General features: G+C 45.4%; 1 protein-coding gene across 1 annotated transcript in view; it reads right to left on the bottom strand.

The window, feature by feature from the left end:
• FRMPD1 (FERM and PDZ domain containing 1) overlaps positions 1–24,515 on the bottom strand; it is an 89,811-nt gene that overhangs the window by 6,802 nt on the left and 58,494 nt on the right. The window contains exons 6-15 of the mRNA XM_087419468.1: positions 23,646–23,691; positions 17,029–17,136; positions 12,284–12,379; positions 7,858–7,983; positions 6,630–6,749; positions 5,626–5,762; positions 4,474–4,600; positions 4,233–4,328; positions 2,335–2,517; positions 1,355–1,502 (exon numbers count right to left, since the gene is read on the bottom strand). Coding sequence (XP_087275594.1) covers positions 1,355–1,502; positions 2,335–2,517; positions 4,233–4,328; positions 4,474–4,600; positions 5,626–5,762; positions 6,630–6,749; positions 7,858–7,983; positions 12,284–12,379; positions 17,029–17,136; positions 23,646–23,691 — 1,187 coding nt within the window. The remainder of the gene's footprint in view (positions 1–1,354; positions 1,503–2,334; positions 2,518–4,232; positions 4,329–4,473; positions 4,601–5,625; positions 5,763–6,629; positions 6,750–7,857; positions 7,984–12,283; positions 12,380–17,028; positions 17,137–23,645; positions 23,692–24,515) is intronic.

The raw sequence follows: 24,515 nt of genomic DNA, 5'->3' as shown, positions 1-24,515 counted from the left end.
GACAGGTCTCCCATCTTTCCTCTGCCATAAGCTTCCAGTGTGATCTTTCTAAACACTTCTCTCGGATCACATCACATTCGACTTAAATCCTCTGACGGCTTCTCCTGCCTACAGGGAAGAGCCTAAGCAATCCCACGAGAGCTAAGGCCTCTCACAGGATAGCCCTGACCCTTCCTCAGCAGCCTTGTCACCTGCTGCAGCCTCCCCATGCTCCACCACTACAGGGAACTTCTCACAGATCACGACCTTGCCCTTTGTGTCATGTTGTCCCCTCTGCTTCAAATGGTCTCACCTCCCTTCTTTGCCTGATTCACCCCAGCATGTTCTCCAAGATCTATTTCAAATACCTCCCCCTCTGCTCCAGAGGGGGGATCTGCTCTTTCTCTTACCACTGCCGCCTGCCCCCAAAGAAGCAGTCCCTCCTGCCACCAGACCTCCACAACTGCTCCCTCTCCCTGCCTAGCCTCTGAGGTATCCTCCCTCCTTCATAAATTGTGTTAAAAAGGAAAGTAACAAATACCCCAAATTCATCACTTCCTAATTACTCTACTTTATCTTACTACTACCTAATCTCTTGAGATGATTTATGCCTATTTTATCCACATGGAGGAAATGCTATGTAATGGTGTGCTGCTGAGCATCTCTCCCCATGTCCACGTTCAGCGTCATCATGTTGGTAGCTTGAAGTCAGCCATGGTGGGAGTGTTCATACCATGGAAATAGGCAATTTTTCAAATCAGAGTTTTGTTTGTTTTTTTTCCCTGCAGAGACAGTTGTTAAACAATTTATCAGCAAATCACTGGGAAAATGCTGCATTAAAGTGCTGAAGCAAGAGCTTGTCAGAAACTGGAAAGTGGCCTGGGAAACTGTTCATCTCATCTGGCCTCCACTACTTCATTCCTTATATGGCGTGATTTCGAGTCCTTTCTATCTCCAGGTACCCCCTTCTGCTAAACATGTAAGGTTGAGAATTTCTATTACATAATTCGAGAGAATGCAAGAGAGTGTGTAGGCATGGAATGAGAAGCTAGGTCATCTGTACTCTCTGAACAAATAAGGGACATCTCTTTTTGCTGGCAAATAAAGACAAAATACAGTGGGTCTTAGAGATGATTTCAGGAAATACTACAGGGAATCAGAGACCTTGAACAGCATTCTTTGGCTTTAGGGGACTCTCGGGTACAAAGGAACCTTCTCTATTTAGGATTTTGGAAATATCAACTGTTTACCAGGAAATAAATGGGGAAATAGCTCTCATCCACTTGAGTTGAAGTCTCAGCTCAAGTGAATTCATCACCTCCCTTTAGGCTGTGAAACTGGCCTGTCCTCACTGGAGCAAGCCTCAGTGCCTCACCTTCTTCAGCAGATACCCGGTGCACCTGTTGTTTGTTTCCTGGCCAGAGGAAAATGGAGGTAACTGGGTCGACCAACAGCCTGTAGTACCCAGCAATCAGGCAGGCTAGGTCTTTTGCACTGTTGGATTCCAGTAGCAAAGTCAGGACCTTTAAAGGTAAAGAGAGCTCTTATGCTCATAAAGTGCTAAGGGACAGTCTGAAGACTGACAACAAGGCCATGTGAGGCCAATGAGAGATTCCAAGTAAATCCAGCCGTGGTCCACAGGCAGGCCTCCTGGTGTCCTGTACTCTCACCTCTAAGACCTGAAATGAGTGTATGTACACACACACACAACCACATGTGCATGCACACACACGCTCACACATGCACCGTGGGCTCCTCCTATCAAATCTCCACAATGTCTCCTGCCTCTCCATCCCCTACCCCAGCCCCTCATCCCAACCACCCCACCCTACCTGCTCATTCATATAGTGGGGCCCCTTCAAGACCTGACCTAGAAAAGGAAAAGGAGCAAGAGCAAGTGGAGAAGGAGAGACGGTGATAAGAACGAAGAAGCATCCTTGAGCATGCTGGGATTACATCAATAGAAAGCAGGATAAAGGTAGCCCCACGTTCCAGAAAGGCTCAGGAAGTACGTTGCATCATTTATTCATTTTAATTGCTGCCACTCAAAACCCTTGAGCAGCCACTCTGATCCCATGCATGTGATAAAATTCTCTGGTGCTCTCATCTAAGTTTCTGAACCCATCAGGAAAATACATAGTCCAGCTCAGTTTATACGAAAAAACCTTTTAGGATCTGCCCAGGAAAATGCATCCTGTTTACCACTTTCCCTTTGATGGGACAAGATGGACACTTCATCCTCTTTAGCAAATGGACATTAGACTTCATTAATATTCAAACTCATATAAACTACCCTAGAATAATTAAGCCCCAAATTCCAGAAGCTGGATTCAGAATCCCTTCCCTGTGTGTTACCTTGACGTCCTGGAGATACAGTTTGACCATGCTCACTTTCTCAGACTCTTCTGTCAGCTCTACGCGGCTGATGTTCGCAAACTCTGCCAACGTGGACATGATGTTGAGTTTGCTATTGATAATTTGGCTAATCCCGTACTTGGCTCCAACCAGAAGGGCAATGTAGGATTCTCTATCCTGTAACTGCAGAAGGGGAATTAGTTTCCATTCACAAGCTAGTGAAAATACATTGCACATGTAAGACATGATACTTCTCTCTTCAAACTCCTTGATTCCAACTTCAGGTCCTCACCACCACTCCCTAGACTACCAAGTTAGGTGACAGCCTACACTGGGCCCCATCAACAGCTACATTAAGCATAATTTATCTCCCTTAAGACCTTTCACGATAGAGAGCCAAAGCAGAGGACTGTTACCTGTTCCATAAACACAATGCGTACTTTCACACTTTGGTGCCTATAATCACACTGTGCCCTCCTCCTAGAATCCCTTCCCTGTCACCATTATCTAGTGAAATCCTGACCCTTTTCTAAAAGCGTCCATCAAAACCTACTGCACACATCTATAGAAAACATCTGCCTGATCTGTCTCCTCAAGCCAAAACAGTCCTTTTCCTCTGGGTTGTTCCCACACCACATCCTCTGCACTTCTCTGATAGCATGAGCTATGACTTCGTATGGTAATTACTGTAGTCAAGTCTCATCGTCCACGTTAAACTCCCTGATGACAGAGTTTGTGTGTATCTACATGTGCGACCCGCAGTGCCCAGCAGGCACCCGGAGCCAGTTCAGTGTGGCTGGCTTCGTCCGCCGCTAGCAGTCCTTCCCTCAGACAGGAAAGGTAAGAGGGACTGTAGACAGGAACCCGACAGCTGGGAGAGGGCAGGACGAGCCCTTGGGAAAGGTAGGAAGTTTTTCTTGTGCCTTCAAGCCTCTCTGTCTATGATCCAGTCTCTGTCTACCTTTTGGTCATCTGCTTGTACAAAGACTCAATCTATTGTTCCCTTCCCATAACTATCTGATACTCTTCCTTTCTCTCAAAACATCAATGCTCTTTTTCCATTCACATTGTTAGGTCAGCAATCTGATTAAACTGACTGATCACTGTACACGGCTGAGAAGCACACCAAATCTACTGAAAGGAGCTTTGTTAATATAAAAAAAAATCTCTTATTGGTAAATTGTCTGGCTTTGTGCTGGAGACTTCGGGGCAAGTTCCCTTAAACCACACCCCAGTCACTGACTGCTGAAAAGCACAAAGCTCTGGGCCTAGGCTCTAGGCAGAAAGCTGGAGGAGGGACGGGCAACAGAGCAGAGGCCTCTTCTGCTTCTCTTTTCCCTTCTGAGGCCTCCCCCTCAGTTATTCCCTTCTCCTGACCCATCAGGGCCCCTTTCCTACCTTTCCTTCATGATTTCCAGCTTTTCCTCTTCACCTTCATCAACCCAAAGCTCCAGAGTAACCTGCTTACAGCACCCTTCCCTCAGAATGCCTTTCCTCTGTACTGAAATGGGGTCAATCCAACCTTCTTGCCTTTCCTAATCGCTTCTCCTTCCCACACTCAACCTGAAGCTGTCAGCGGTACCTGCCGTCTTCCAAGTCCACGGCAATAGCCCCCTGCCTGTCTCAGGGCTTTGCCTTGTCTGGCTGGGCACCTTGTTCCATCAATCGAGGGTGGAAATCACGTCTTATTCACCTCTGCCTCCCCCAGCATCTGCTGTACGGCTGGCACCAAGCAAGGGCATGATAAACATTCTCCTACGGCGTAATATTTAGTTTCCCAAACAAATTCTAGTACTTGACAGAGTCCTCAGGAATTTTAGGCTAAAAGATGCAGTGATCCTCAGAGGACCTCTAGGGTCCCTTATAAGAGCAGAATTCCCCCGTTCTCTGATACGTACCATTAAAGTGGCATTAAAGATTTTCCCACCATACGTTTTGAGTTCCCCAAGGATCTGTAGATAATTTAAACGTAGCTGGGCAGCAGAAATAAGTTGCTTAAATAGGAAAAAAAAAAAAAAAAGACTATTAAATCAGAGTTATTCACTTGCCTAAAGTCTAGGCAATGTTGAAGACGCTTTTCCTTCCCCTGAGGTTTCACAGCAGACCGCTGTGCGGGCCGGCAGGGCCCCGCCACCTTACCTTCTGTCGGGGTTCCAGCAGATTCTGGTTCCTCTTCATGTGGAAGCTAATGGCTTTCTTGATGTCTTTGCCTTTCATGTTTCGGAGTAAAGTTGGAGATATAAAGTTCTCTATTCCCCAGTCTTTCCTGCCATCAGACATTGGAGATAGGAGGCCCATTTTTACCGTGTACTGGGCTCTAATGAAGAGTGTAATCACATTTGATTCAGCACTTAGTGTTCTCGTAATGCTGCAGTTATAAACCTCTTTCTCAACAGAAGATATATATATGGCTGGTTTTTGTGGAGTGTGTGTAAATAACATATATTTATACAAACACACTCTCCACAAAAACCAGCCACAGCCGTTCAGGAACTAAACCCCACTGGTTATTCCGGGAACTCCTTACTCAGCAGACACGTGTAACACACACTCATGGCACAGCACATAGCACCTGAGATCCCCGAGGCCAGGCCTCAGAATGGTGCCAGCCTAACAGCCTCAAAATCCCCCAAGAAACTAGTTAAAAAAAAAGATTCTCAGGGCCCACTCCCTAGAGATTTGACCCACTCTATCAGGGGTAAGGCCAAGGATTTTTTTTTTAAACATGATTCCCCATCTGATTTTGATGCCCAGACAGGCCCGAGCTGAGATCTGGTGAGCAGGTTAGCAAATCTGGGCGACACTGCCCAGAGCCAAGTGAAATTTTAAGCTAAGAATCAGGCAGTGCTGGAATCCCAGGACTTGAAATGGCCCTAAGAGGAATATAATGCAACACAAATAGGTTTATACAACTTATTAATTATATTAATTGGTTCACACCAATAAATTAATTTTCAAGGCATTCCTGCCCTCAGAAGGGCTTTACACTCAAGTTGTCAATTTATTTCCCAAGACATCTCACCAGGAACTGGGAATTTACACGGGGATCCTGTGTCATTCCATCTGGAGTTGGCTTCTGCCCCAGAGGGAGAAGCCACGTTCTGACATCTGGCGGAGCCAGGCTGGGTTGGAGAGGGTGAAGAGGGAAATGGAAGGAAAGACGACGGACAGATGGGTGGGTGGGTGAATATCAGCTTTCTGTGGAATCTGGCCATCCTGGCCAGGGGCCAGACAAGTTATAAATGCAGCACAGCTGTGGTTGACGGGACACAGACATCCCCTGTCACTCACTCTATGTACTTCAAAGAGATCTTCTGGGGCTGGGCACAGGCGTAGATCCGCTCCTGGATGTGCAGGGCCGCGAGGCGGAGTGCAGCGCTGCACTTCATTTCTCCGGCAAAGCGCTCCTGGAGCACGTCACTGCAGCTCTAGGAGATTAGGCCAGAGGAAGCAGGAAACAAGAACAGACGGATTACGTTCCTAGTCCCCTCAGGTGGAGGACAGCAGGACCAGGAGCTCAGCTTTGAGACCTGGCTCTGCCAACTCTTGGCTGTGTGACCTTGGTTCAGTTACTAAGACCCTCTGAACATTGGCATCATCCCATTACTAAACGAGGATAGTTAAGTCTACCTTACATGGTTTCTGTGAGGTTTAAATTAGATGATGCAGATGAAAGCAGGTATAAGGGACATGGTATTATACAAACATAAAGTAGTAGTATCATTATTTGCTGCCACCATTTCTGTAAGACTTTGGGCAAGACGACCCATCCAGTTTGAGTTATCTCGTCTGTAAAAGGGTGATGCTTCCCAAATGATTCTTTATCATCAGAATAAAAATGACATCATAAATTTCACCTAAGGAAGTAGAGCACGGGGAGCACCAGGCTGGGGGCCGAGGAACCCTTTGTGACTCTGCAACTAAATGGGTGACCTAGGCAAATCATGTGATCTTTCCAAGACTCAGTTTCATCATTTCTAAAATAAAGCTTTGAGGCACTAAAGCCACTTTTAGCAATGAAAACCATAACTCTAAAGATCCTAAATGGTATTAGAAAATGTATCATACACGTTGAGGACTAAGCCTAAATTTCATTAATACATCACAAATCTCCTAACATAGCAACTCAGTGATGGAAAAAGCAATTCTGAGGGATAATCAGGCCCATTCTCCTTCAAATAAAGATAATCCCTACCAGTGAGCTGCTTAATCGCCTTGAGCTCATGTTCAAAAGAACCCCATGTGCCATCTTTGAGAACAAACCCCGTTACTTCAGGAGGTGCAGAGCCGGTCACCTGCAGATAGAGGTATTCAAAGGCCACGGGGTCTTCTTTCAGGAGGTCCAGGGGGTCTCTGGGAACGAAACACATCCTGAAGAGGCAGCGGTAGTCACGTGACTCCTCTCTTTCTACCACCTGCCACGGGTAAGGGAGATACAGTTAATCTGCCACCTGCCTTTGTTCTTGCAGGTATTCCACAAAACAGCTTAAAAAAAAAAAAAAAAGACAGTGAGAGACAGTCCCCAGAGATTTCAATTCTAGTGCTTCCCAAGACAGCTGTAGACCTTTGCTCCTAATCTGACTTTCTTTCCCACGGGTATAAAATGTAAAAGGCTCAAAAGAGCCAAGTTGCACATCGACCCGATCAACCAGTCCCTCTTTCCAGAGAAAACCTCTACTTCCAATTTCTTATGTGCCCTTTCAGAGACAGTCTATGTATATACACACTTCCATATACGTATATTCTTTTCTTTTCCACAAGTAACAATATAGTATACACGCCATTCTGTACCTTACTTTCTTTCACTTAAACTATCTCAGGGATTTAATTTGACTTTCTTTTCCAATGCTGATGGAATGGAGATGACACAGGTCTGCAGGCAGCGTTCTGAGAGGGTGAGTGACAGGGCAAGAATGCAGTTGCAGTGAGGAACGCTCAGAGCGGCTTCCCCGAGGCCAGGCCTGGCTCACGCTGCTCACCTGCTGAAAAAGCCCTGTCTCCTTCTCCACTTGCTGACATCCTACTCGTCTCTGTAATGGCACACACTCAACAAGGATGTGTTGAACTGACCTGTGTTTGGCTTTAAAAAGTCGGTACAACAGACCTCTGAACGGCTGAAAGGTCGAGTACAGATGGACTGACTGTGGGTGCCTGTCCTGCCCTCGGGGACCAGCTCAGGGGTGAGTCTCACACAAAGGGCTCAGATCCTTCCCTGACACTTCAAAGGCAGCAGGGTCGGGGGAAGATCATCAGAGGTGGAACAAAAGATGGGTTTCCATCCGCTGTGTTACCTTGAGTAAGTCACCTTACCACTCTAAGCCTCTGTCTCCATATCTGCGAAAGGCGGCTCTGCTGACCTCATACAAAAATCAGGCCTGATTCTCGCCCTGCTGTCCCCAGGCTTCTGGGCACGAGAAAGTGCAGCCAGCCTACAGGTGAGCCCTGTCCCCAGGGGCTCTGGCGAGGCGTGCGGCGGGCCCGGCCCGGCCCAGCTCTCCTCACCAGGAGCAGGAGCAGGTGTACCTGCTGGATGAGCTCCTCCTCGTGCAGCAGGCGCAGGCGGGAGATGCTGTACTGCTCTTCCAGAGCCAGCGCGAAGTACTCGATGCTTCGGATCGACAGCTTCTCCTTCACCGTGAGGATGATGTCCTGCCAGGCAGAGAGAGGCACGAGGGTCACCTGAGGAGCTGGCCGGTCCTCAGGCTCAGGCACAGAGCAGGCAGGGCTTCCCTGATCTTCTCTGCTCCTCGGTGCCGCCGGGGAGAGAAGAGCTTGTGCTGGCTGGGTCCACTGCCAACTCCCACAGCCAAATCCTGCTGGGCGCGTGTGGGACTTCGCAGGGCCCCTCACAGCCCTGCAGCCGCTGCTCCCCTCTCCTCAGGCTCCAGCGCCACTCACACAGCCACCCTCTCCTGCTTTACTTGAAGCCCTCCAGTGGGCGTATGCCTCTCTTCAAGGTCTCTGGATCCATCCTCTCTCTGGAATCTGTATCTTCAACTGTTCACCAGACAGAATCCCAGCCCCACCCGCTACACGACTGTGGGGAATCGACCTGCCATCTCTGAACCTCGGTTTCTTCCTGTGAAATGGAGGCTAACGATGCCTACTTACAGCGGCTGATAGGATCGAAAGATAATTAATACTGTGCCATTAGAGTTGCCATGCCACATTCCCCTCGTTCACACAGCGGCCCTTTGTCATCACAAGGCCTTCGCTGCCTCAGGGCATTCACACATGCTGTTCCCTCTGCCTGGTACACTTTTCCCATTACTCTTCACAAGGCTGTTACTTTCTCTTCAGAGAGGCCTTCTCCAGTCTAAATGTATCTAAATGTGATTGCCCCTGTCATTCTCTGTCCCAGGGTCCTGTTTATTTCCCTCATCACTATTTACTATTATTTTCTCCAATAATAGCTATGTTCTTTAGTAAGACACAGTATAGTCAAGTTAAGTGAATGGGTTCTAGACCTAGACTACCACTTACTAGCTGTGCATCCCTGGATAAACTGCTTACTCTCTCTATGCCTCAGTGTCTTCATCTGTACAATGGTAACAATATTAGCACCTGTCCCATAGGGTTGCCGCGTGCACTAAGTCAATTCCCCCCATAAGGCATTTAGAACAGCACCTGGCAGACGGCAGGGTGTCAACACATGCCAGCTGCTCATGCTTGTTTCCTGCTTATTCTCTCACCCTCTAGAGGGTCAGCTCTCGAGAGTATGAACCTTGTCTGTCTTGTGCTCCATTATGTTCCCGAAGCCTGACATTCAGTGATGCTCGATAAACTCTCACCTGATGAAGCATCGTCAGAGACTCCCCATGTCCTGCCAGAACCTCAGGTTTAGTAAGTGCCAAACCATCAGGTGCTGCCTGCTCCTCACAACGCCCAATTCTGAGTCCTCTTTCCGCTCGCTCCGTCACCTTCCGTAACCAACCAGTGACTAAGTCTGGAACTGTCTGCTTTTGTAACTCGACATCAATTCAATGCTGCTGTGCACTGGCCACAACAGAGAGCCCGTCTCTTGACTCTCCCCTCTCTACTGCCCCACACCTACCTTGGTTTGAGCACACGCCTTCCTCCTGGCTTTCTAGAATGGTGTCCTAAGGACCCTGCTGCCACCCACCTGACTTGCACCTTCCATCTCCAGCAGGGGTTGGTAAACTACGGCTCATGGGCCAAATCCAGCCCACTGCTTGTTTTTGTAATTAAAGCTATATGGAAATACAGCCATGCCCATTCACCACAACGGCAGAGTTGAGTAACTGCAACAGAGACCCTATGGCCTGCAAAACCTAAAACAATTACCATCTGCTCCTTACAGAAAGTTTGCTGACGCTTGATCTAGAGGAACTTGTCTAAGCCTTGTACGGGTCATGCTCACTCTTGCTCAAGAACATTCAGTGGCTCCCCATGGCCCACCAGCCAAAATCCAAACTCCTCAGCTTAACAGGCAAGCCTCTCAAGTATCAGATGCCAATCAACTTCTTCCGCTTTACCGTCTGCTGCTTCTCCCAATGCACTCTGCTCACAAGTCCCATACCCTCACCAAACGTCCCCGTCTCCGGCTCTGTGTTGGTGCCATTTCCCATGCCTGGGATGCCGTCTTCACACGCCACTCCTGGCCCACCTCATCAAAAGCCTGTCCATCTTTCCATGTCTGCCTCCCAGGCCACCACTCCCTGGAGGCCTTTCCTCGCCACCCAGCTGGAAGCTCTCTCTGCCCTGAGCCCACACCACACCGTGTTCACATCCCACTTTCAGGATCCTAAACACACGTGGCTTTCACAGTTTCACAGGGAGTTATTCCTGGGTCTCACCTCCTCACCCAGCTCCACACCAAAACTCCAGGCTCCCTTTGGGTGTGACCCTGGCTCATTTATTTCTGTATCACCAAAAGCTTCGCCGGGACACACACAATGTCAATAAATGGTTGCTGGGTCGAATGACATCCTATTTTCCACGATTTAGGTAAAGAGGGTTTTCTAATGTAAGAACTTCCCTGCCCTTGGTAGGGGAGCGGGGAGGAGCAGTCAGTCACTGATGAACTCACCGTGATGTTTCCTTTTCTTACCCAGAGCATTTGTTTATATCCCCCTCTCTCCGTCATAAAGAGCTAAAAGATTTGCTTTTAAAAATTTGGCTACTACAGATAAGTGAGATGAACCAGTATTATTTGAGCTAAGTCCTTGCTCATTTCCCCAGCTCCCTCTGTCATCTTGGGTTTAATTCCCCCATGGCGTGCACTTTAATTGTAAATCACCTCAAAGTGGTTTTGGCCACGAAAGGGGGACTCACTTTAAGTAATCACCCCTTCCATTCCAGTGCACTTTGACCAAGGATGACAGAAGTAGAAACCTTGTCTAATTCCTTTGCAAAACATCCCTTTTATGCAGAATGGCAGCGCGGCAGGCTCCAGCACGGGGTTCAGAAGCAGATGGAGTTGTGAAGCCAGTTACGGCTAGCTGACCTTGACAAGTTTTGGATCCCTTGGGCCTGTGTTCTCATCTGCAAAGTGGGGTAACACTCATTACCTCACAAGGTTACCAGGGGCGTGTTAAGTGAGATAGTACCCAAGGCAGTGCCGGGAGAGTGCCAGACATGTGGTGAACACTTAGCAAATCCGTTCCTCCCTCCCCTTCCTCCTCCCGGGTTCAGAGAGGCTCTCTCCTGAGTCACACTGGGGTAAGGATGGGAGAGGGCACGTGGAGCAGCTCTAGGACTTGCCAAAGGAAGGTGCCAGAGAGGAACACGGCTGTGTGCATGCATGTGTGCGTGCACTGGTGTCTGTGGATGTGTGCACACAAGGGCACGTGCACATATGCAAATGTGTGTGCGTGTCTTGGCCACCGCCATTACCTGGAGCTGACGGGCCTGTCTGAACCTGCTCTTCCCTGGTATCAGAAGAGCCGGGCCCCGTGTTGACTCTTACACAGTTGTCAATGTTTGAATAACTCCTTTGTTTGCTTCTTCCCTGGAGCCTCGCTCTAACACTATTTACTCCCGTGTTCAGGAACTATAGTGCCAACCCTTATTGTCTAGGGATAAAATCCAAACTCTGCTGCCTGTCATTCAGGGCCCTCCACAGCCAGCCTGTGCCATCTCCCACTCCTCCCATGAGAAATGGCCTGGGCTCTGGTCCCCTGATGGTTTACCACTTCCTGGGCAATGCCCGTCCTACTGGCTCTCTGCATTAGCTACTGTGACTCCTGCAGACACCCCCCCCCCCCCACCAACGGTCCTGTCCCCATCTGCCCTTGTCGAATTCTTAGTTGCCCTTCAAAGCTCAGCTCAGGTCTAGCTTCTTCCCAAAGCCTCTCTGAGGTCCTGATGGGACGGAACAGATGCTGCTCATTCCCTTGCATGCAGAGTGCTTCCTTGTCCCTCTCTCTACTGCTCTTATTGCATCCTGACCCGGACTACTGGGAACTCCTTGAATGCCCATCCCCTCAACTAGACTGCAAGCTCCTGGAAGACCGAGACCACCCTGTACCTAGCTTTATAGATCCCCGCCCCCGGGGCATCTCGTATGGGGGAACTAGTTAAATATAAGTTGAACTGACTTCAACTCAGAATGGAATATGCAGGGGCCAGGGCCTGCCCTGACACCTTGCCTGGGATTTCAGCTGCTCTAGTGTTTGGGGTAGCAGGTGGAGCCCCACACAAGCAGCAGGGAACCCAGTGGCTAAGAGTGAAGGCTTATGAGTTGTGCTATGACCTTGGCTACTACATCTCTCTGAGCCCTGATTTCCTCCCCTGCAAGATGGTGATAAAAATACCACCTTGCTGGGTGGGGGTGCAACTAAATGAGATAACACAGTGCTTGGCTTATTGCAGGTGCTCAGACCATGGTGCTGTGAGGCCACCAAGGCAGCTGCAGGGCGAGACGCCTGGGGGTCCTGGGCGCCAGCAAATTATCACTGGGAAAGAGATTCAAGTTTACTCTTAATACCTTGACTGTTGTGTTTGCCTCAAACTTGAAAGCTTTGGTCTGTCCATTCTCCAAGTATAGCTTGAGCACGTTGGGCATACACAGCAGAGAATTACCCTGGAAAACACAAGAGCGGTGTTGACACTGGCCCTCACTGTCCCTGGGCGTGGGAAATCCTCAACTTTCCTGGCCCCGCCTGGTGTGGGGAGCAGGATCCCCCCTCATCTCCTCACCATGGCACTGGGAGACTTGTCCTAAGGATGAGGAGTCCGAGGGACTCTGTTCAAGGGACATCCATCAGAAGTGACAGACACAAGACGGTGGAGAAGAGCAGGCCGTGCTACGAGCATACTGAGCACTACACGACCCTGTATGGTATCTCATGACCATCAGCTGACACTTCCCACTGGTTGCCACCCTTATGGGATGCAATTTGGCAAGTCAGATGACAAGCATGCACTTTGTCCCAAATGGGCCTCTCTGAGATTCTCAGACCGTGCCTTGTGGGGTTGGGGTAGAATGCGGGGTTGGGAGCTTCCTTAAGGCCCCCTACCCATTTTACTGTTGCATTCCTGTAGTGAAGCATCACCAAAGGGCAGAGGACTGCTCTCCACTCCACTCATCCCAACCATCACCCTGGACACTAAGGGACACTGCCTCCTAAGGGACACTGCCACAGTTGGAGGGCTTTTTGAGGAAGGAGGCATAGGACTGGTCTGTGTTTGGTGACTCCATGCCAGCCAGAATTCCTGGGGTGGAGTAGGTCAGGGGAATGATTCCCTTTGGGTTTGGGAATCCCCTCAGGGCCAGCTCTTACAAAACGTGACCTCTGGGGCCAGCCCGGTGCCTTAGCGGTTAAGTGCGCGCGCTCCGCTACTGGCGGCCTGGGTTCAGATCCCAGGCGTGCACCAACGCACTGCTTCTCCGGCCATGCTGAGGCCGTGTCCCACATACAGCAACTAGAAGGATGTGCAACTATGACATACAACTATCTACTGGGGCTTTGGGGAAAAAAAGGAGGAGGATTGGCAATAGATGTTAGCTCAGAGCCAGTGTTCCTCAGCAAAAAGAGGAGGATTAGCATGGATGCTAGCTCAGGGCTGACCTGCCTCACCCACACACACACAAAAAGTGACCTCTGAGTACTCAGCTGCAAATAAAGAGGGCCCTTGAGCTGGTGTCTTCCAGAACCAGTGAGAGGCTCTAGAGTGCCCAAGATTTGAGCTAGAACTGCTCCCAGCTCTAATCTCTGCAAAGAGTTTGGGTATAAAGCCCACCTAGGTAAAGAAGCTTATTATTTTTTTTTTTCAAAAATTTGACAGGCTTTTTCAAATGAGAATCTTGCATCTTCTAAATATAAGGGCAGGGCCGGCCCCATGGCTTAGCAGTTAAGTACATGCGCTCCACTGCTGGCGGCCCAGGGTTCGGATCCCAGGCGTGCACCGACGCACCGCTTCTCTGGCCATGCTGAGGCCGCCTCCCACATACAGCAACTAGAAGGATGTGCAGCTATGACATACAACTATCTACTGGGGCTTTGGGGGAAAAAATAAATAAATAAAATTATAAAATAAATAAATAAGTAAATATAAGGGCACTTGTATCTTTTAAGCAAGACTCGTACTCATCATTCTCTATAACTTTTTTTTTTTAAACTGCTGTATCTTTGCGGAGGAAAAAGGAATATGTTCATACCCCAGTGCCATTTCACACTCCGTCAGGGATGAAGGATTTCAGACTGCTCAGCTGCTGTCATCTCACTTCTCTGGTTTTGGGTGTTTAGAAATCTTAATCTTTGGATTTCCCAAGTGTGAAATTTTTTCCTTAGTTCTTTATTATTTGCGATTTACAAAAAATACATCCATAGCAACATCACATAACTACTACCATTTACTTTTCTCCAAGGCTCTTCCTATTTTTATCTATACCTGTAAACAGGTTTTAGAGAGCGCAATAATAAAACATACAAGATTTTATACTCATGTTTTACTTAACACATCTTTCATATACACTTTTTCATGTGGGTTTCACGTTTAAAAATTTTTTTTGTTTTTTTTTTGTGAGGAAGATGGTCCCTGAGCTAACATCCGTCTGTTGCCAATCTTCCTCTTTTTGCTTGAGGAAGATTGCTGCTAAGCTAACATCTGTGTCAATCTTCCTCTGTGTGGGAGGCCACCACAGCATGGCTTGATGAGGGGTGTGTAGGTCCACACCAGGGATCCAAACCCTTGAACCCGGGGCTGCCAAAGTGGCATGCACGAACTTAACCACTACACCACTGGGCTGGCCCCAACATTTATAATTTTAATGGACTTATAATATTCTCTTGAGTTGAAATATCAGAATTGATTTAACCATTCCTCTGCCCTAGATATGTAGCATTTTTTCAATTTTTTTTGCTAGTTTAAATATTAGTTCTATAGATATCTTTAAATAGGTAGATTTTTGCATTTAAGTTATTTTATAGACTAAATTAATAGGAATGTGATCCTTGGGCCACTTTTTTTTTCTTTGCTGAGGAAGATTTGCCCTGAGCTAACATCCGTTGCCAATCCTCCTCTTTTTTTGCTTGAGGAAGATTAGCTCTGAGCTAACATCTGTTGCAATCTTCCTCTATTTTTTGTATGTGGGTCACTGCCACAGGATGGCTGGTGACTAGAGTAGGTCTGTGCCCGGGATCCAAACCTGCAAACCCAGGTTGCTGAAGCAAAGCACACGGAACTTTAACCACTTGGCCACGGGGCTGGGCCCCTTGGGCCACTTTCTATGGCATTCATTAAGTTTTGTTCTTTTCCATCCCCCAAATTAAACCAATTTACAAAGCCACCAATTAGTACATGAGTGCAGCTACTGTCTCAGCATCAGGGCTTACATTTTTTCTTTATCTGTGCTCATTTACTAAGCATAAAGTGTCCTGTCTTAATATTTTTCTTTGTATTTCTTAACTATGCTTAGCAAAGTTAAGCATATTTCACATGTTGGTTTACTATTTCAGATTCTTCTAGGGTCTTATTATGTTTCGAGGGGGAAAGTTCAACGACCAATTTTATCATCTTCTAAACACTTAAAAGGATGACTAGGTCAGTCACAATGATGAACTCTCACTGGTTTTCCTGTCTCTGCCTTACGTGGCTGATACAGAGACTTGGTGTCCTGACCTGCAAGTCTCCCCAGAGAATCCTGTTCCTCTAAACTCCACACCTCCACCAAAATTCCGAACTAGTTTTTGTAGCTGGTATTACTGGTCTTTGCAGCATAGACACCAGAAAATGGGGGGCGGGGCGGGAATGTCACAGCCATTTTAACACAGGATCCAGTGATCTGGCTCACATTTGCAGAGCTCTCATTCTCTACTTGTGCTGTTAGTTGGGTCTAGCCCCTACTTCTCATCACTGTGTACTACTCTTAAAAACACACGTTAAGGGGCTGGCCCTGTGGCTTAGTGGTTAAGTTTGGCACGCTCCACTTTAGTGGCCTGGGTTTGGTTCCCAGGTGCAGACCTACACCACTTGTCAGTGGCCATGCTGTAGCAGTGACCCAAATACAAAATAGAGGAAGATTGGTGCAGATGTTAGCTCAGGGCAAATCTCCCTCAGCAAAAAAAAAAAAAACAAAACATGTTGAATGTAAATTTAATTTGCTAACGAGGTTCAATCCATTCTTACAAACATGGACACACAGAGACTCAAATATCACTGACTGACAGATCTGAGGTCTTTTCTGATTAGTGCACTAGGCTTCCCACTGGCCTTTCCTGAACAAACCCACCTCTCACTTTTAGGTCTAACTGGAGGTATGGTCTGTTAAGTAGCAGGACAAGTAAACAATAAAGGCTCTGCAGAGGTATACCAGATCACCTGGATCCTTTGTTAAAATGGCCAAGACTCCCCATTCACTGATCTCTACGGTGGACCACCTTCCACCTTATCTGGTGGAAGACCAGATAAGGACAAGGTCTGACTTGAAAGTTTCAAAATCTAATATTGATTGCTGAATTCAGAATGGCAACGGTTACAGATCATTGAGGGGGAAAATGTGTAAATCATGAATAAATGAGCCTTTTATCCATAGTCCACATTAAAACATCAAACTGTAGCAAACATTTTCCCTTTATAAATTTGCCTTCTGAACCCCCAAACCTGGGTATCCCCACATCAAAAAAGACTAGACAGCATGTCTGAGTGGAAAACAAAACAACTGAAGTCACAAAGATCTGTGCTCCTGTATTTTCTTGCTATGTGATCTCAGAGGTTAACTCTCTTCACCTCTCTAGGCCTCTGCTTTGTCTTTGTTAAAACACCTCCCTTGCAGGGTGTTGTGATGACTAAGGATTATGTACCCAAAAAGTTTAGATTCACCTAATAGAGGTTCAATAGATGATGGGCTCTTAAAAAAAAAAAAAAAAGAAGCAATCCCCATCACCACCATCACTACCATCAGTATATCACCTTCAGAGGGAATACTAAGTTTGAAGACTCAAAATGAGAAATTAACAAGTGCAATCTGTTGACGTTTCATGGACAGGAGAATGGAGTCCCAGAATAACAGAGAGCTATACCCTGTGCTTCTCTCCCCAGCCCCAGTGGCTCTCCCTGTCCATGGTTTGCAGGCACCTTACTGAGGGTGCACAGAGCCTCTAGCAAACCCACTGCACTCTCTCTGCACCCTCTCTATGCTGTGGATTCCAGAGTCTCAGGGAGTTATGTGCCAGGAGGCAGCTCATGAGCTTCATGAAGAGTAATTTCAATCCCCAACTAGTGCTGCACCTGGCTGTGTCCACTGACGAGCACTTCCTCAGCAAAGTGCACCTTCACAGGGTTGATCTTCAGCCTGGCTCTCTTCTCCTCAGTCAGGAAGGATGACTTGGGGACTCCCTGCAAAACATTAACACGACACATTTTAGAATCGGACTTTCATAAAAGCCACATACATCTTCTCGTTTCTTAAAAACAAAAGCAAAAACTGACAGCTGTTGAGGATTCAATTAAAACACACAGAGAAGGACGACATCCCATTAAAGATCTCTTTTCATAAAATCTAGGGGTCCCAACCCAGACAATGTCCTTACGTGTCTGAGAAGAGTCACAGATTCAATATGGTGGCAAAATGGTTGTGGTATGATGAAGACAAAGAGAACCGGCCTGTGAACAAGGAGACCTGAATTCCAACCCAAGTTCTGCTACTCAACTGTTGTGAGAACTACCTCACACACAAATTCTTATGGAAGAAAACCAGCTCTGTGTGTGTGTGTGTGTGTGTGTGTGTGTGTGTGTGTGTGTGTAAAACAAAACAAAATAACCATGTGACTTTGGCCAAGTCATTGCCCTTCTTTGGCCTTAAGTCTTCTCATGTGCACAATGTGGGAGTTGGACCCGAATACCTCCAGGGCTCCCTGAAGCTCTGACCCCCATGATTTATCCTTGGCCCCTCTTTGCTCTTCTCATCTTTTGGGTGGTACCCTCTTCCCCTAGAGGCAAAAAGGGTCATCACAGATTGGTATGAGTAATTGGTAAAGCCCTTGGCCTAGACTGTATCAGGCTAAATTGTGACACTTAATGAACAGCAACTTGCATGATCTAGACCAACAGGATGTGATCTTCCTGGATGAAATCCTGACATGCTATTTCCCAGCCTGGCATCCTATATTTCTTTGGTCTGGATAGTCTTTAGGCCAGCCTCTAGAATGTTTACATGTGTAAGAGTCCCAACATGGAGCTCTGAGCCACGTTCTGTGTAGTTGCTGTGTATATAACAGCAATCAGGGAAACTGCTGGAAGTAATACTCATAGACTCAGATATCAACAGACCAATGCCATGAAGTACATGAAGTGAGTGAGTGACCCTGAAATTTTAATGCAAGAAGATAAATGTGATCTTATAGGTAACTAGAACCTTGGTGTGACAGGATTCATGACTGTGATTCAGTATCTCAAATATACAGCTTGCTTTGAAAAAAAAACATTTAGTAGAAGAAGAGCGGAAAATAGCAATGTGCCCAGAGAAGAGGTAATCTGTGTGGTAATCTTTTAACTGGAGAAATTAACCTCAATCTGCTTTCTTCTTCAAGCAGAATGGTTTTCCAACCAGAAGAGATAGAAGGAATAAGGGAAAGAGAAAGTTACAACCCAGAATTAGTGATGAGACTATCAGACTGCTTTGAATAAGTTCAAGACTCCTTACCAGTGAACTAGGGGGCTGACAGGCCTATTATATGCAACAGTTGGCATCACCCACAGAACCGAGAATGGAAGAAATATTAGGAGACTGAAGATAGTTAAGTATCAAGTTTCCCAGAAAACGAACACGGAAGATTCAGGAAAACATATATTGGTAAGCTTGTCATTAATTCTTGGCAAAATCCAAGATAAGAGATGGTCAGAGAGCTTTTAGACATTGATCACTAATAACCAATATGGAGTTACCAAGAACAAGTTAGAGCAAACCAAGTTCATTTTTCTTTTGAAGATAGGATTCCAGATTGGTAGGCCAGGGTCTTGTGGATATAGTAGTATTTCTTTATTCTTGCAAAGTATCTGATAAGGTCTCCTATAATCCCCCTGTGGAGAAGGCCAGATGCACAGCCATTAAGTGGATTCAAACTAGCTGACCTATACTCAAAATTGTCCTGATTTCTAACTAAGCAACTCAGGCTCCCTTTGGCTCAATCCTCATCAATGACGTTCAGCAAAGCCTTGGATGAAGTCAGAGAAAGTGGGCTCACCAAACCTGTGAATGACACGGAGCTATAAGGTGTTACCAGATCTCAGGCAGCAGAAATTTGGGAGGAAAGATCAAGGAACTGGGAATCTAAAAGAGGTATATGGGAAACTTGAGGACCAGGGTCAGCTACGAGTCAGAGGCCAGGAAATCACTGAGAACAAACATGGGGATGTAGGGACGCAGGGCTGTTGAGCTGAAGGCAACAGAGTAAAGTAAGAGGTCAAAGCAACAGGTAAAACCACCACCACCTTAAAGACTCAAACAACGAGAAGTCAGGGGCAGAACCAAGGAGAGATGCAGAGAGAACAGGAATGTGTGGAAGCAACCACTGCTGTCTCTCACCCTCGGGAAAGCAATTCTGCAAGAGTTAGGCCCAGAGCTGGATCAGGCTAAAGAACATCAACTGGCCAGGTAATGGTGGCAGTGAGGGGACTTGGGAAGAGGAGGTTCCCTGACAGGAAGGGAGAATGACTACTGCTGACAACTCTGCAAATATGCCTCTCAGCCCACAGTTCCATGACTGTAAAATCTCAGCATGCCAGAACACTGGGCCAAAGCAATGTGATTTGACAGGAATTAACGTGAAGCATGGCACTGAGGATCAAAACAATTAATTGCACAAGCATGGGATGGGGGAGCTCACTTGGAAGCTATTCATTTGAAAACCATCTCAGTTTTTGGTCAACCGCAAGTTTCATGCAAGCCAAAAGCGTGACTGGGCCTGCTAAAACGTTACCCTAGTTTTGGGCTTCACTAGCGTTCTTGGTGCGTGTTGGAAGTGCACCCTCCACACCCTGTGACACTCGCACCGGTTGACCGTAGGTGGAACTGTATTCCTTTCTGGGTGCCACCATTTGAGAGGGTCACCATGAAACTGGAATCTGTCCAGAAAGCTACCAGAGAAGTGAGAATTCAGAGAAACACATCTTAGGATGAAGAGGTGATGGAACAGTGTTTAGCCTGGTGAAGAGAGGGCCGCACCTCCACAGCTTTGAAGAGTTATTTCATACAAGGTAGACTTGTTCTGAACTAGGACTAGTCCGTGGGAGTTACAGGGAAGAAGGGCCTCTCTTACATTTGGAGCCAATGACACCAGCTGCTTTGAGCAAGAACACGCTCTCTTCACGGGAACACCCAAGGCACAGGCCCCACCGTGGTTCTGATGCTTTTACACCTGAATGTCAGCTCTGCTACCCATGTACCTTGGCATCTAAAACATATTGTAAACCCCTCACCTGGGTCACCTAATATTAAAAAGAGACTATTTAAAGGATATGAGCTACCCATTATTCTAGGATTCTAAGTTCTCCTGGGTTCTAAACTAATTCATCAGAGAACGGCAGACCTGAGCTGATAAAAACTTTCTCTGTGCATGTTTTTACTGAATTAAGAGTTAACGCTTAAAAGGGCACTGAAAGGCACAAGTTGGAAAACATTTCTCTATCTTTTTGCAATTCCCCCAACCCCCCTGCCCTGGATTGGCCAATGTGATTTTATGAAGACAGGAGGGTTTAAGGAGGTAAAATAGCACAACGTTAATGAGCGTGGGCACTGGAGGCTAACTACCGGGAAAACAACACAGCTCCACCCACTTCCACGTGTGACACCATGTCCTCACCTGTAAAAGGGGCATAATGAATGTATCTACCTTGTAGGATTTTCTTTTGATGAAAATTAAATAAGACATTAAATATTAGTATTAATATTATAATAATTAATATATTATAATTAATATAAATACAGACCTACACAATTAAACCAAAACATATTTTTTACCATAAAATCCTATGTCCTAGAGAAGCAGTAATTAATATTCCAACTTTGGATTTTATAATTCCTAATCAATGTCAAATCATTTGAGGACTCTAAGAATCCACTCTGACAAAGATGAGCATCCTTGCTGAAGCAAGACATATACGATCATTTGTCTTATGATTGTCTTATGATGTCTTATGATCATTTGTCTTATGACTTCGGGTGAGAGGCGCAAGTAGGCTAGACGATATCCAGGGCATCCCTCCGAGGCACTGGGGCCATAGCTGGGCTAGTGTCGGTCTTCCCTGCAGGATCCCAAGCACAGCATGCACATGGTCCTCGCCCTGGGGACTGTGGTACTGGAACATGTGGATTTTCCTCTCCCTACACTTTTCATTTTTTAAAGGATGCAGCTATATCTGTTTCCCTCTCTCCTTACTTAACGAGAGCTATCTTTTGCTTTCATTTCTTGGAAATAGAGTAGGAATAAAACCACCTAATTAAGAGGAAGATGTTCTCTGTTAAGATGATAATCAGCTAAAGAAAAAGAATCTCTTAACACCTGCAAGACTATTGATAGTGATTAGCTGTCAGTATACTGTTTTTTATTTATTGGTTTCATATTAGTTCATAGACAAATTCTGTTTAGACTAGAAGAATCTCCATTTATTTGTGCATGAAACACTTGGTTTGTCATATTTATGGTAAGCTCTTAATCTTATTTAGGTGGTTTTTTTCCTAGTCTATTTCCAAAAAATAAAAAAAGATAACACTTGTCAAATTAGGAGAGACAAGAACTTCTTTGCTTTTTAGTGTTGTGGAGTTTTTGGACCACAGAAATTTTATTTTTCCACATAATCTAAAAGCCATTTGTTCCCCTATGCTTCCTCCCACTCCCTCTATGCCTAGGAATTCTTTCTGCAACCTATGACCAGATAGACCCCCATCCATATTGTCTACATTTTTATGATTTTATATATATATATTTTTAATCTTTTTTTTTTTTTTTTGCTGAGAAAGATTTGCCCCAAGCTAACAATCTGTTGCCAATCTTCCTCTATTTTACATGTGAGCTGCCATTACAGCATGGCCACTGATTGACGAGTGGTGTAGGTCCATGCCCGGGAACCGAACCCAGGCTGCCAAAGCGGAGTGTGCCAAACTTAACCACTAGGGTACCGGGGCTGGCCCTATATTTAATTTTTTAACATCAAATGGTATGAGATGAGACTTTATTTTTTCCAAATACTTAAAGAAACATCCCAGTACTATTCCTTGAATAATCATCTTTTCTCTCACTGATTCTTATACTAGTATCTATTCTCAGATGTTCTATTTGATTGCATTGATATGTCCAACATTTCATCAACATCCTACTGTTTTAATTATTGCAGCTTTATTAGTTTTAAAATCTGGTACATCAAGGCCATCCTTGTTACTTTTTTTAAAAAGCATTTCCTTGATAAGTCTAACCTTGATATACTTTGTCAAAATCCAAATAAAAGTCCCATAGGGAGTCTGAATTTGCATTAAGCATATACATTAATATGAGAATCACTGATATATTAATAGTCTTCCCACCAAGGAACATGGTATGTATCTCCTTTTACATTAAGAAAAATGTTTTACACCCTTCAGTAATATTCCAGTTTCCTTCACATAGGGCCTATATTTTTCTTTTCCTCAAGATTTTCCTATGTTCTTATTTTTTTCCCTTAAAGAACTAGCTCTTGGATTTATCTATCAATTTTATAATTTTTCTGTTTTCCAAAGCATCATTTAGATTTTAATTTTCATTATTTTCTTTATTCTGCTTTATGTTTATTAGTCTTTTCTTTCAATTTCTTGCACTGAATATTTACTTGACCTATTTCTTTATTAAATAATAAAATCACTTAAAGCTATGAATTTTACTCTGAGTATAGCTTCAACTCCACATAAGTTTTAAGAAGTAGTTCTAATTTTTCATATTTTATATTATTTATTTTATATTAATATTAGTTTTTAATGGTAGTTTGCTTTTCTAGTTGACTCTATCTTTACTTAGGAGATTGCATTTTTATTTCTAAATGGCTGGATAGTTTTAATTAAGCTTTTGATAGTTATCAATTTCTATTTTATTATATTCTGGAGAAGAGACAGAATATACAGTTGCATATTTGGGGAATTTATTGAGTTTTCTTGGTAGCCTGGCATGTGGTCAATTAGATTAGATTGTTAAATGCGTTATGCCCTATTATTTTTTTGTCTTTTCGTGGCCAAGGCTAAGAGGTACGTATTAAAGTCTCTCAGAATGAGAATTTCCTGTCAACTTTTCCTCCGTGGTAGTTCTCTCCTATAACTTGATTGTATACTTTTCCCTGTATCGCACACGCAGGGCTCCTTGGCCCGTGGTGGTTTAGGATTGCCATTTCCTCCCTGTGCATCATCTGTGCCACACTGTGCCCTGTGGTGAACCTCAGAGCTGATAAAACACTCACACATCCAACACCTCGTTTGGTCCTCATAACAACCCATTAGATAGACAAGGCCATCATTGTTATCATCACAAAAGTCTTTCAAAAGTCAAAACTAAAACTAAATGACTTGCTCAAAGTCATAGCACTCAAACCTGTCTCGAAACTCCTAGTTTGGTGCCTTTTCATCGTCCCACTCTGCACAATCACAGGTCTGTCTCCTTGGCTGGACCATGCATTCCTGAAGCCTGGACCCGCATCTGTTTCCTCCACAACACTGGCGCATAGGTGATCTTCAGGCAATGTCGACTGACTGGCCCCCCAATGCCTGGCAGCTTCCCCTCTGTCCTCTGCCTTCCCTGGTTATTCTCTGAGGGATATCCCACTGTGGGTACAAGGTCTTGGAGCTGAGAAGGGTGCAACTAACGCACAGGACATAGAAAGAGATTTACCGATGTGCAGCGAACAACTGTGATTGAAAGAGAATCTTCAGCTTCCCTGAAAAAAAAAGAATAAAGACAAAAACATTTTGTCATTCTGGGGGATATACGTGTGTGTGTGTGTGTGTGTGTGTTAGGGTCAAAAAGACTGGCAGAATTATAACACAGCCTCCTTCACCTCAGCTTCTTGGCTCAGTGAAATTGAGCAGGACATTGGAGAAAGCAGTGATCTGCAGGGGAACGTCAGCCGTCCCCGAGTGCTCCTTCTACCTTGAGGGAATCTTAGATACTCGCCTCCACCATCCAGTCTAAACCAACAGCCACTACATTAAGTCACTTAGCCTTAATTTAGTCTATCTGATAGAGAACTCATCTAGTTGCTAGCACCAAAGCTAGGTTTACGTCCAAAACATTTTTTTTAGAGAGAAAACATGGCAATAACACATAACCATGAAATACGTTGCTATTTCAGAAAAGTTAGGCTAAACATTTCACTAAATAGAATGAATGAATGTGGATAACACTGATCAGATAAAAGCCAACCAATTTATGGTGTTTGGGCACACAAAGTCAGTGTAATGAGCCCAATCATATAATCAAGATACTAGACATTTTTGTCTTGCATTATCTCCTAGATTCCAAAAGTGATCAAATCAGCCAGATAACTGCCAAACCTCCACTTTGTATTAGCGGACAGAACTGGAAAATCAATTCACATTTTCCATTTTCTTTGCCATTGCTACACAGGGAAGTAGTTTGCAAAATAATTTCACTTGACTTCTTGCAATATGAACATTTAGGCCAATTGCTGCTGGTGTGTTACATCCTCAAATGGAGGCTTCTAAGCATTTTATACAAGAACAGGGCTTTTCCAAGATAATT

The sequence above is a fragment of the Ceratotherium simum genome, chromosome 29 (genome assembly GCF_057802395.1).
Source record: "Ceratotherium simum simum isolate JZ-2026a chromosome 29, ASM5780239v1, whole genome shotgun sequence".
Lineage (NCBI taxonomy): Eukaryota > Metazoa > Chordata > Mammalia > Perissodactyla > Rhinocerotidae > Ceratotherium > Ceratotherium simum.
Note: the sequence above shows the minus strand (reverse complement) of the source record. Positions and strands in the feature narration are given on the sequence as shown.